The following is a 13,800-nucleotide window of genomic DNA, read 5'->3' as shown; positions in this document are numbered from 1 at the left end:
ACTAGTTAAAGGAACACTCCGCCGATTTTCAACCAGCTTTGTATCATTACAACATCACTAGTATAGCAGAAAGCTGTAAACAGTTTTCGAGGCATTCATTTAGTTTAACAGTTAAACAGGAGTTGATTTGAGTTCAGAGGGGACCAGTGATGTCATTCATGCACAAATGACATCACTGCTCCACAACTTCACTCAAATCAGCTCTCGATAACTGTCAAACTAAATGAATGTCTCCAAAACTGTTTACAGTTTTCTAATTATGTTGTAATGATACAAAGCTGGTTGAAAATCGGCGGAGTGTTCCTTTAATATGTAACCGAAAAAGGAGAGAATGAATGCCAAAGATCACATTGATGTCAGAGGCATCAGTGAGCATTTTACAATAGAAGTAGATCTACTCACGGCAGTTGGTGGCAGTCCTCCAGTAAGCCACGGGGACTTGGGCATCCAGACAGGCGAGGGCATAAGCCTCCAGTGAAGAACATAGAGCTGAGCGGTTCCCCTCCTTTACGCACATGTTATACAGGCAGTTCCTGAAGAATGGCGAGGGGTTGACTGCATCATGACATGCCAGGAAGGAACTGTTGGTTGGTTCATTGATGTTACCACACATCCAGGGACTCTGGTAGACACGCAGGTTTGTGCACATTCGATAAAGGTCATCGCAGTCACCGTTACAGGTGAGGTCGTCTGCAATGGCCCGCCAACCCTCTGTGAACTGTTCGGCGGACTCGGCCGGACGTCCGTTCGGGAGGCGGAGGTCGTCGGTGGCATTGTTGTTGAAGACGCCGCACAGACCGCAAGTGACATTGTAGAAGAGGATAGAGAGGGAGATGTTGAGGAATCCCTGACGTGTATAGTGGACACGGAGCAGACCTCCATTGGCCTCCACCACTGTGGCGTTGCCTGGTGCTTTGTAGATCATCATTGTCTCCAGGGGGTGGACATATGGGAGCACCACTGGTTCACCGTTCAGCTGGAAGGCAAAAAGGTGTCCGTAACAAAAGACAATCAGCAGGTGGGTTAAAGGGACAGTTCACCCCAAAATCCAAACTACATATTTTCCCTCTTACTTGTAGTGCTATTTATCCATCTAGATCATTTTGATGCGAGTTGCGGAGTTTTGGAGATATCGGCAGTAGAGATGTCTGCCTTTTCTCGAATACATTGGCAAAAAAAAAAAAAAAAAAAAACATTTGAAAAACTCAACAGCAATGTCTCTTTTCAGAAGTCATGACCCAGTTACTCAAGATAATCCACAGACCTTGTTGTGAGCAGTTTCATGCAAGAACTATTTTCTTTAGATCAAACTACACCTAGCTGCTGCTAGCTAGCGGGTGTGTTCGGTCTAGTTTCATCTAGGAACTATTTTCTTTTGACCGAACTTCAACTGAACTAGCGGGCAGTGAGCAGCTAGCGGATGTTGTGCTCTAACTCACGTAACTCACACTAAACGATATAGATGGATAAATAGCACTATAGGTAAGAGGGCAAAAGGAATATTTTTGATTTGGGGGTGAACTGTCACTTTAAGGCCAATAACAAAAGGCTTTTTCTCTATAGAGAAAGTACTAACCTTCACCACATCAAAATCCGCCCCGCCCATCTGAGCCTCCATGTTAGCCACCCTAACTATCACAGGTCTCTTCCAAGTCGGGCCTTTGTTCGCCAGCCGCCTGCCTATCTTCACCTCCACGTTTGTCCCATTAACTGGCACTTGAGCACACAACTTCAGCAGAAAGAAGGAGCTGTCGTCTGGGAAGGGCATGACGGCACCATCAAAGGAGGATGTCACCGTGTTCTGGGTGACTGAACACACTCCCTGCTTCCGAGGGTAGCAACCCAGCAAGCCCACCTCTGCCAAACACACCTCACCTTCCTTACAGGAGTCATTGAAGCAGGAGACTTCCCCGTCAGGTCCGCAGACACAGCGGAGGGTACACTCACCTCCTTCAGGTGCCCAGAAAGTTTCATTAAGGGGGTAGTAGAGGCCGTTATGCTCACAGCCGCACTCTTCACGTAGTACGCATCGGCTGCCACTGAGGACGTAGGCCGGCTCACACTGGCAGCCCTCAATGCAAGGGTGGGCACAATGCAGGGCAGAGGTGAGGTCGGAGCAGGAGGCGGGGCAGGAGCTCGTGCACACTTGGTAGCGACTAAACTCTGGACATGTCAAGGCTAAGAGCAAGAGAGAAGAAATGGTGTCAAATCCTAAAACATTGCCAGGTAAATTACTGTGTAAGGTGAACAATCTGTTTAGACCCACTGGAACTGGAAAAGTTGCTATGTGTATCATTTTAACATCAAATAAATCATTAGCACATACATTTTAAGACATTAGTACTGTAGGGTTAAAATGCTACACATTAATCACCATTAATCAAGGGGACTCCCTAAAGACATGCCATTTCATGCCTTATGTCCTGTGTTGTGTGCCTGATGCACATTCCCGCCGGCACGCATTCGGTCGTCTCGTCAGTTTTTCATTACTTTACGACAGCCTTGAACGTAAGCTAACCCTACCCCTAACCTCAGTGACCCCAAGCCTAAACCCAACCACCACCTCTGCGGTGAGATGACATGTTTTTAGTGAGTCCCGTTAATCAAGCATATTCTCATAGAACTCACCACAAAAGTTGCGAGTTCTCCAGGGTCGTATAGGGACACCCAGGGCCTGGCAGGCCAGGGCATAGGCCTGGATGGCCTGGCAGAGTGTGGTGATGTTATCCCTGAAGCTGCACATGTCATACACACAGCTATAGACAAACGCTGTAGGGTCCACTACAGCTCTACAGTCCCTAAAAGGTCCATCCGTTTTATTGATGAGGCCACAGTAGTCAGGGCGAAAGTAAAAGGCTTCAGTAGCTGGGTCACATACGCTACAGTTGTGGGCGCAGCCATCGTCACACCTCCAATCTGGGTCTTCTGCTCGCCAGCTACCGCCTAACTCCACCACACTCTCTGCCAGCGAGCCATCAGGCAGGACAGTGTCATCAGCAGGGTCATCGTTATTGTTACCACAAAGACCACACGTGTTGTTGAAGTAGGTACTGGGTATGGAGATAGATGCATAGTGTAGGCCGTCATAGGTTACCAAGAGGCCAAAGTCTGTTTCTAAGGCAATAGCAACCCCAGACTGATACACCCTGACAGCACCAAGCTGGAGTTGGACTGGCAAGGTCTTCGTCAGTCCGTCAACCTAGAGTAGCAGTGGGAAATTCAGAACGTGGACAATGGATGAATGTACACAAATGTTAGGTTTTGTCAATGACAATGAAGACTATTTCCACCATTATCACAACAAAAAACATAGCACTTGGGCTTGGCGTTAACATGTTTCCTGGGTGTCAGACTGCATAAAATGCATAAAATTCAGGTGTAGGGGGTCTGGCTGATCAGTTATTCAGTTAATCTTGGGTACATTTACAGTTGGATTTTCTGCAGTCTGACACCCAGAAAACATGTTAATGCCAAGTCCTATGGTTTTTGTTGTGATATATGGTCGAAGCAACAATGTACACTACAGTTGTGGGACATTATTTTTAAAGGGCGTAAATATCACTGGAGGAAGTGACAATCTGGTATACCGGAGACCTATTTTAATACCAGGTCTAAATATAATCCAGTTTAATCATATCTAGACTAGGGATGGGAATTGATAAGGTTTTAGCGATTCCGATTCCATTTTCGATTCTGCTTATCGATCCGATTCCTTATCGATTCTCTTATCGATTCTCATTGGGCAAGGTGGAAAAAGAGTACAAACAGGTTTATTAACATGAATTTTCTTTTATATTATTATTATTATTATAATTATGTATTATTATTCAGCTCTGAGATCAGATTGCTCTTTTCAATCCCATACCAAGCATGGATCAGTGTGTCTGTTAAACTGGCTCTGTTTGGGGGTTTGTATTTTGGGTTGAGCATCTTTGTCATCTCCCTATAGAAAATATATAGTGGGAATGAATGAAACAGAACTAGTGGTTAGAATGACAACATGCAACTTTGACATTTTACTTTAGCTGGCATGTCAGACAAGCTTAGTCACTGCTCGGTGACATTTGTTTACCCTAGCCTCGGTCATTTTACTCTTCCCTGCCTGGGTGAATGGAGGGGCTAGAGAGGTGCACAAGAAGTAGGCCTACTCGCTGCAGCCTCTAACCCAGAGCGACTACCAGCCTCTGAACCAGTCTGAATCTGAACGTCGTCATCATCTAAATTAAATGGATGGAAATGGAGTATTGGTGAAATCTGGTTTACACAATGAAACAAATCGCACAAACACTAAACACACAATAGACAGGGTCTGGAGGAGTTTACTCTCCATATTAACAGATGACGCGCTAACGTTAGCCGCGCTGCTGTAGCCACGTTATCGTCACTCCGTAGCACATCAAAAACGTAACATTCCTCCAAAATTATTGCATGCTGTGTGGACAAATGTTTCTGCATATTGCTAGTATTTCCCCCCTTTGATGAAATAGAGGTTTTGCAAGCATTGCAAGTGGCACTGTGGTCATCGTTTTGCTTCTGCCTAGACGCCATGGTGGCTGCGGTCTAAACAAAACAAGGCTGCGTTGCGTGCGTGTCGCAGCGTGTGACGTCATCGCGCATGGAATCGATAGTGGAATTGTTAAGGATTTTGGCTAACGATTCCAAGGAATTGATCCACTGGGACCCGGTTCTCAACAAGAACCGGTTCTCGATTCCCATCCCTAATCTAGACACATACATATTTGAGATGCATGTTAATGCCAGATGTGAAAGAGGCCGTAGACTCTTACCTGAACCGTTCCTAAACTGCCCTTGGGCAGTGTAACTCGGTGACCGTACACATCCACTGTGACATCCCTGAGCCAGGAAACGGTAGCAACCCCACGGTTCTCATTTTTGGCCTCCACACTGAAGAAAGGCAGCCCTGCCACCTCCCAACAGGGCCGCGCCAGCAGGTAAGAGCAGGTTCCCTGGAAGTGGTAGAGGAAGCCATCAAAGGTGTGGTAATGAGGGTCACCAAACACCACGCAAGTGCTAGTGCGGGTCGGCTGGCAGTAGAAGGCCCCCTCCTGCTGCTCACAGGTCTCGTGCTGCCCACACGGAGCCTCTTGGCAAAACACCTCGTTGTCCATATCTAGACACCGGCATCGCTGTGAACACTGGTCCGACAGCCAAAAGATTTCCCCTCGTTTGTAATAACGCCCTGGAGAGGATATGAGAAAGAGGGACACACATACTGTACTGTAATAGACATTAACAATTACAAGTACAGTTATACAAGCAATTGAAGCAATTCATTGCATTCCCTGCCTCTATAATACTGATGAGCAGACAATTAAGGGTGCTTTCACACTTGTCCCCAAATTGACCCCAGTTCCGGGAAGGTTTAACGGGTGTGAACGTTGCGTTCTGTTCCGTGACCGGGCATGGAATGGGTAACTGTGACAGGGTCCACTTGAAAAGGTCGTCTGGGGAACGCTTTGGCGTGCCCGGGAACGGAACACTTGTGAATGTGAACGCCAACCGTTCCGAACCACATAGACAACACACTGGCGTGGGTACATCCAGGCGTAGTTGATGACGCATGTGCACTCTGCAATGTTCCATTCCGTTCCCGAACGGAAAGAAAGAAATTTTGTAATGTGAAAGCTGACCAGCGGGGGAGAGGGGAGGGGGGCAATCATGCAGAACAGAATGGAACGGAAGCATTCGTTCCCAGTGAGAAAGCACCCTAAAACACTACTTTTTGAAGAACAGATACAGTATGATTTCAGACCTTAGTCTGAAAAACAAACTTAACAAAAACAAACAACAACAACAACAACAACAACAACAACAACAACACTTTGTAAACACTTTTACAGACTGGAACCAATATTTCAGCCATATAAAGTGGGGCGGCTGTAGATCAGGAAGTAGAGTGGGTGGTCCACTAATCGCTTTGGATAAAAGAGGTTGGTGGTTCGATTCCCGCCTCCTCCAGTCTGCATGTCGAAGTGTCCTTGAGCAAGATACTGAACCCTAAATTGCTCCCGATGGTGTGCCAGCACCCTGCGTGGTAGCCTGCTGCCATCGGTGTCCTTTACAGTCCTTTACAGTCCACCATTGTGATAGCTACACATACCTTGGTGCCATCTTCACAGCGGATGGGAGTGCCCTATCCTCACTGAAAATGCATGTGAATGACAAAATGAAACAACTGAACAGATTAATAATCTTTCTGACTGCTAACTATGATGCCCCCTTCAGTGTGAAAAAGAAAGTATTCGAAGCTGCCTTCTCGTCCGCCATCTTGTATGGGTGTGAGACTTGGCTGAAAGTCCCCCTAAAGACTGTAGAGACCCTTTACATGACAGGAGTCAAAATCATGCTCGGAGTAAGGACTACCACACCAAACCTGACCTGCCTTCTAGAAGCAGGGCTTCCGTCAGTGCAAGCCCTGATAAGAGACAAACAGGCCAAATTCTTGCATAAGATGAGTACACGGCAGGGAGTGGCCGGTGACCCCCTAGGATTTGCACTGGAATTAACCAAACAGGAGAACCGTGTCATGAACTCACACCTGGAGCAGGTCATGAATGTACTAGACCACATCAGAACTGATAGAGAGGAGCAGATGGAAAGAGTGCGGTCAAATGAAGGATCCAAGTTCAGGACTTACTGTAAACTTAACCCTGAGTTATCTGTCCACCCACTCTATATGAACAGCCAACACACCATCGAGGATAGTTTGAGACAAACTTTCTCAAGATTCCGCCTGTCATCCCACCGGTTGCGCGTTGAACTGGGAAGGTGGAGCCGCACACCTCGAGAACAGCGTGTGTGCTGGTGTGGCACTGGAATCCAGGACGAACAACACCTTCTCTTGTGCCCCCAGACCCAGGATATCCGGGACAGTTATGATTGTCAGTCTACTGACCTACGGGTATTATTTCAAAATATGGACAAGAAAATGCTATCTATGTTGAGTAAATGCTTAGCTATCTTGGAACGTGAACAAACATCTTAGTTTTATGTATCTGTTATGTGATTGGACCCATTGTTTTTATTTTTCGTATCTTATATGATTATTTTAATAGTTGTATATATTGTGAATATTTCTATGGTTGTCAATAAACTAACTAACTAACTATGAATGGGTGAATGTACCTACTGATTGTAAAGCACTTTGGATAAACGCGCTATATAAATGCAGGTCATCAGGTCATCATAAAGTCATATAGAATGATTAAACTAGTGAATAATGAAAACTGTGTTAAATTGCAATTTCATATTAGCGTTTTTTGAATACAATAAATATAAAATTCGAACTTACCATTGTAGCTGCACCCATTGGCAGGATCTATCAGTTCAGTGTCTATGCGGAAAAGCCATCGCCCTGGAAAATTGACATTGGTTGTGTGTTCCATGTTTAATACATCATTTGAACGTGACCCTGGCAGGTTGAAGAAGTGGCCAAGGTCTCCACCATTGAAACCTGACTGAAAAGGGGAAAGGTGTGAGGGATGTGAGGTGAAAATGTTTAGCATTCATTTAATCTCAGTGATGAGTGAATGATGCTAAGTCATAGAATACCTGAGCTGTGGTCCCACCCAATCCTGTCAAAGGATCTCCACCACTGGCTGTCCCTGTGCTCCACGCAATTTCTCCATAGTTGAACATAGAGAAGTATTTCGCACCATCTGAGATTAGTACACTCTGGAATGTGTTCACCTTTTAATGAAATAAGAGAATAAGAAAAAAATTACCAAAGCAAGAGATAGTAAATGCACCCCATCAACTGCGCTGTCGCCTCACAGCTAGAAGGTCCTGAGTTCGATTCTCGCCTGGGACGCTGTGGGCGCTGGAGTTGTGACCCCCCCATATCTTCAGTGCCTACTGCCCAGGTGGGCTATCTCTGTGTGGAGTTTGCATGTTCTCCCCGTGCCCCCCAGGGGGTTCCTCCGTACATAACCCCCCACTAAAAACATGCAGAAGATCATCATCCGACCAGTGACGACAACATCTGAAGTTGATCCCCGGGCGCTGGAAAGAAAAAGCGACCACTGCTCCTGGCCTGCCCCCTGGAGGAAAGGACAAGCCTGGATGGGTCAAATGCAGAGGACATATTTCACCAGCCACCGTCAGCATGAGTGTGTGTTGTGGCCGCATGCATGTGTTGACGATAATAAAGACGGGCTTGTCCGTCTGAAATCATGTCGTGTCAAAGCAAAAATAAAAACTTGGCTCAAAGCGCCAAAAAATACATTAAATAATTAATCATAATAAAAAAATATATACATCTGAAAAACCCAACAGCAATGTCTCTTTCCAGAAATCATGACCCAGTTACTCAAGATAATCCACAGACCTTAGGCCCATACCACGAATGGAGGATAAACGCATCCAGGATCTGTCTTTTGATGTGGCTGAACCAGATCAAAGCGATCGAGCTATTCTGTACCACGATGCCGGTTATCAGCTAGGTCTGTTAAATCAGGATTTCCTTATCAGCTCTGAGCTCGTGCAACTGAAAATGCTCGTGAACAGGAGCTCATGCACACGAAAGAGGCGTGGTCTGTAACAACTAGCCAATCACAATGCAATATGGACAGCTGCAGATTTTACAGCGTCAGACACGCCTATTTCCTCATTCATTGAAAGCCAGATCAAAGTGTAGGCTATTAATTAACGGAGCTTTACTGCATGTCAGAATCAAAGTCATAGCATTGGATATGAGACTGTCTAAAGTTACTTTATTCACACCAGTTATTTGATCTCTGCTGCCGTTTGGTTTCTGCATACAGCAGATTAATATACTGTAGGCTACTCAATAAAACCACATGTGTTTTTTGCGAGTAGAAGTGTAAACTCAGTCTAAATTTCCAAAATCTGTAGGCCTATTTAGATCATAGATTTAACGTTATAGAGAGCCGCAGGGATGACGTATTTTTGTAGTCGGTTCTTCATGGTTCTTCACTGTTTCTGCCTATGGGATTTTTGAATGGGTTTTTGGTGCGATGCTTCAAATAAGGTCTCTGGGCAACGCAAGCTTAATCAAACGCGAACCAGTGTTCAGCCGGATAATCTTCACACATGACCACTTTCATGAGTTTTGAAGCGTAAATGCGAGCCCTATAAGCAGGCGTGGACTGCATAATTGGGCACGTCGGTGGCCTGGCCAGGTCTTGCCTGGATTTTTTTTTTTTTTTTTTGCAGGCCACTGAACAGCAGGCCAGTATCCTAGTTGCGCAGAAAGCAGGCAGGCAGGCTGCAGGTTGCAGGTAGCCAGGCAGGGAGGACTGAGTTAACTTTTCAGTCAGAAGCTGCTAGACTCAGGGCCTTTTCACTATAGTCTATCTTTGCCTCTGATGCTGGCTGTTGGGCTCAGTTCCTCCAGGGCCTAGTCAGGGCTAGGTGCTAGCAGAGGGTGCAGAGAGGGGGGGGGGGACGGACGTGCTGGCTTCCTGGCACATCCTCCCCCTTCAGCAGCTTGGTTTGACTGAATACTCAAGCTTAGAATATTTGTTTTCCAGTAGTTTTGAGGAAACCAAATATTAAAATGAGCATGGCGTTGTGAGCCAATCACATGTTTTGGTTATTGGAATGGGCTCAACCCACTCTCGAGTTTCAGCTCCAAGGGGCATTCTCTCTGGTTTGTTTACCTTTTGCTGTAAGGGAAGAAATATTTTCTTTCCCATGATGGCGAAGGCTAGACAAAGGCATAACCCGCCCCTCTCTGCCTCTGATTGGCTGACTGTACTCGGCTGCTCCCACCTTCTTTCCAGGCGAGCTAGAGGTATCTCAAACGAGCCTAAACATAGTTTCATTCAATGTCACGATGCAGCGGAGGGAAAAGTAGGCTACTTCCAAGCATGATTCCTATAGATATTAGTGTTTGCTGGACAGCTAACATTCATACATGACTGCAGTTAGTTGTTGCTGAGGCTATGGTCATCTAAGCATTTGTTCATAACGTTGGAGGTCGGCGGCCATGTTTGGAAAGTAGTGCCGGCTACCTCTTTTCCTTCCAAAAAGACCAATTATGTGCATTTTGGATTAATATTTCATCATGTGGTGAGTACCCGAAGCACAACATGTATTTTGGCGCAGTGAGATCTGTGTTTTGGCAGATTTTTAACAGCTGTACCATTAGCCTCCATTCTATGGCGATAATTACTAACTTCACGACTGTAGCTCACTGTAAACTGAGCGGACAGTGCCAGTAAGGCATGGTGTATCTTGGTTATGTGTGTGGATGTGACAAATGAGCTAAACTTCCAAAAAAGTGGTGTATCCCTTTAACAATGGAAGGGATCAGGTACCAGTTTCTCACCACCTCACTGTGTGAAAGTAGGGTTTTGTACTGTACCGGGGTTGTCTGGCTGCCTCCGTAGAAGGTGACCTGGTGCCATGTTGCAATGAAAACCCAGGTGGCTGTGAAGGTGGGCATGTTTTTGAAGTACTTCCGGATATCTTGTGTTGCCCGCTCCAGTATTGCTGGTTCGGTGGACTCCCGGTAGTACACGTCTCCCCGGATGCCGTTGTGCACATCTGCCCAAAGTGGGGCAATGAATGATCTGCTGTCACTCAGGGGAAAGGCCTCTGGTGTGAACTGGCTCACTTGCACATGGAAGGAGATCACGCCATTGTTGTTGACCTGTGAACAGAAAGGAATCGTGTATATTTTATATCGGTGGTTCTCAATGTGTGGTCTGGGGACCACCAGGGGTCCTTGAGAGGGTCCCAGGGGTCCCCAGCAAATACTTCGCCATTATTTCATTTACAAGAAGTTAACAGAAGACCAGATTTGGGTCAGGGAGACAAAATGTAATCAAATAGAGGTCCCGCTGACTAAATGCTAAATGGAAATGGAACTAAATGAGGGTCCTTGATATGAAAAAGGTTGAGAATCAGTGGTTTAGAGCAGTGATTCAGTGAATCAGTGGTGGAGAGCATTCAGTGTATCAGTGGTTTAGAGCAGTTATTCAGTGAATCAGTGGTTTAGAGCAGTGTCTCAGTGAAGCAGTGGTTTAGAGCAGTGATTCAGTGAATCAGTGATTTAGTGAATCAGTGATTTAGTGAATCAGTGGTTTAGAGCAGTGATTCAGTGAATCAGTGGTTTTGAGCAGTGATTCAGTGAATCAGTGGTTTAGTGAATCAGTGGTTTAGAGCAGTGATTCAGTGAATCAGTGGTTTAGAGCAGTGGTTCTCAACCCTTTTCATATAAAAGCCCCTCATTTAGTCAGAATATACTCAGATTTGGGACAAAATCTCATCAAATGGAGGTCCATGGCTCTAATGTGGACTAAATTTGGGGTCCAAATGTTGAGAGCCACTGTATAATGAATATGCCTCAGGTGAAAAGAATACTGCTAAATAGATGGTATATGGGTTTCTTTTTTAACATAACATAACATAACATAACATAACATAACACAACACAACACAACATAACATAACATAACACAACACAACACAACACAACGCAACATAACACAACACAACACAACACAACACAACACAACATAACATAACACAACACAACACAACACAACACAACACAACATAACACAACACAACATAACATAACACAACGCAACGCAACGCAACACAACACAACACAACACAACACAACACAACACAACACAACACAACACAACACAACATAACACAACACAACACAACACAACACAACACAACATAACATAACATAACATAACATAACATAACATATATATGGGTTTCTTTTCATTTCATGATAATGCAGTTAAGGTGACATGACAGCTTTGATGAAGGCTTACATAGATGGTGCGGTAGGGGACATTGAAGAAAATGAATGGCATGAGTAGATTAATTTCTGGAGAACTCCCATCATCCATCTTGGGGGTCTCTAGATCCCTATAGCCAGGTCCGAAGGGATACAGGATATCCTGAGTACTAGCTAAAGGGGAATGAGGCGTGAGAGAGGTCATGAGATGGACTTTACTCAACACAAAAGGATGAAGGAATTGGCCGTGGATGATGAGCTTCACACGCCATTGCTTATTTTTGACATACATGTGTTCTTGTGCCATGTCTGGAAATATCCAAGCTTAATACTTTTTTCTAGCATACTTGTTGAATTAATATTGTAACTCTGGATTCGCGAGAGATATAGACCATTTCCAATGTATATTCAGCGTTTTGTTGGCATATACAGCATTATTTGTAACATGTTGCTATAAAGAGAAGTATCTCCTACCCACTGTCTGTGCAAAGACACTGAGGACGTGGAGCAGAATGACTGGATTGCCTGGCCTGACCATCCTAAATGTAAGAAGGAGAAAGAGAGGAGTTGAATGAGATGAGGAGCCCTATTGACATCGTGATTAACAGGGAGGGAGGGAACCATTTGGCTCCTTGTGATCTCACGTCCCCTACTGAGTAGCACTATTGGGACCAATCAGAGGGACTAATCTCCCAGCAGCTGTCTTTACCTCATTCATCTTGCTTGAAGCTGGCAGCCGAAATGAGTCATAGGACAACTTCTCATAAACAAGAGTGTTGGACAAAAGTAGAGAGGAGGGAGAGTCATCAAACCAACGTCATGTAACTTCTTTAAGATCAGGCTCCCAGGTCTCCCCTGAGAACCCCTGAAAAGAGCCTATTATGCATGCCAGAACAATGTGTCAGGATCACATTCGCCTTACAGTCCCATGTGAGTGGACAACAGTGGACTAGGGGCCTCTCTGTGTCTTGGTTCCCTGCAGTCGACCCAACTGGCCCACTCTGCTCCAGCGTCTCTGTGTCTGATGCCGGGAGCTGCTTAGGACCTCATTACCACTTCTGTTTGGGAGCCATCCATGCCTTGTTGGCTAAAGGGAGAGGAGCGTAAACACTGGGGCACTAATGGCTTTAAGTGAGTAGGTTTGAATTGCCAAGGTCTTTGCAGTGGCCCTTAGGGGCTGTTCAGTGCCTGGCTTGGCAAGCGTCCCATTGCCAAACTGAAGTGTACGGCCAAGTTGGCACATGTAGCAGTCACCATATAGCAAATTCAAAACGTTACTGTTTAATCAGGAAGAATGAAACTTCAATGGTACAGATACAGTTGCACATTGATGGAATTTAAATTGTCTTCTCGCTCATCACTGTCAATTTGACCCAGAGTTGAAAGCGATCGCCGAGATAGTGGTTGTCAACATGGGGTCTGGGGACCACCGGGGGTCCTTGAGGGGCTTCCAGGGGGTCCCCAGTAAATTAATTAATTGTTCAACTTCAACGTTACCTCATCCAACATACTCAAGGATAGCTCCTCCCCCCTGCATGGTTTCCTCCATCCAGCCTCAACTTCCACTTACTCTCACCGTCGGCGTAGAGAATATGTTGTGCCCACAAGCAGAACCAAAATACATGAACTGATGCATTGATTGATGCATTTCAGGGTCACTGTTTTGTACCCTGCCTAGTCAAATTTTAATAAATGAAACTTGATTTAGTCTACAAGAAGTTCGAGAATGTAGAAAAAATATTAATAAAAAAAAAACTATATATATATTATCTGGATAAAATCATATAACAATATAGATTTCGGTCCGGGAGACAAAATGACATTGAATGGGGGTCCGTGGCTCTAACGTGGACTATATTAGGGGTCCTTGATATAAAGGTTGAGAACCACTGGCATAAGACACTGATGTACTGTGATGACTACAGTAAACTAGTAGTGACTAAGTTATATTAATGGTTTAAAATGTTTCACTATAAAATAAGGTAAAAAATATATGCTACTATTAAACATGATTGTCTGCGTAAATGTAAAATCTGGCCTACCTTATTACAGTA

The 13,800-nt window shown here is 45.0% G+C and overlaps 1 protein-coding gene across 1 annotated transcript in view; it reads right to left on the bottom strand.

Moving 5' to 3' along the window:
- Positions 1–12,284, bottom strand: part of tecta (tectorin alpha) — a gene marked incomplete at both ends in the record, with an annotated part of 50,870 nt that extends 38,586 nt beyond the window's left edge. The window contains 9 exons of the mRNA XM_083642389.1: positions 403–976; positions 1,577–2,178; positions 2,629–3,199; positions 4,788–5,200; positions 7,313–7,478; positions 7,573–7,710; positions 10,349–10,636; positions 11,781–11,920; positions 12,221–12,284. Of these exons, the coding sequence (XP_083498515.1) occupies positions 403–976; positions 1,577–2,178; positions 2,629–3,199; positions 4,788–5,200; positions 7,313–7,478; positions 7,573–7,710; positions 10,349–10,636; positions 11,781–11,920; positions 12,221–12,284 (2,956 nt within the window). The remainder of the gene's footprint in view (positions 1–402; positions 977–1,576; positions 2,179–2,628; positions 3,200–4,787; positions 5,201–7,312; positions 7,479–7,572; positions 7,711–10,348; positions 10,637–11,780; positions 11,921–12,220) is intronic.
- Positions 12,285–13,800: the final 1,516 nt, after the last annotated feature.

This window comes from Poromitra crassiceps, assembly GCF_964638095.1.
Source record: "Poromitra crassiceps genome assembly, chromosome: 1".
NCBI lineage: Eukaryota > Metazoa > Chordata > Actinopteri > Beryciformes > Melamphaidae > Poromitra > Poromitra crassiceps.
The sequence above is the reverse complement of the archived record's forward strand: the minus strand, read 5'-3'. Positions and strand labels throughout refer to the sequence as shown.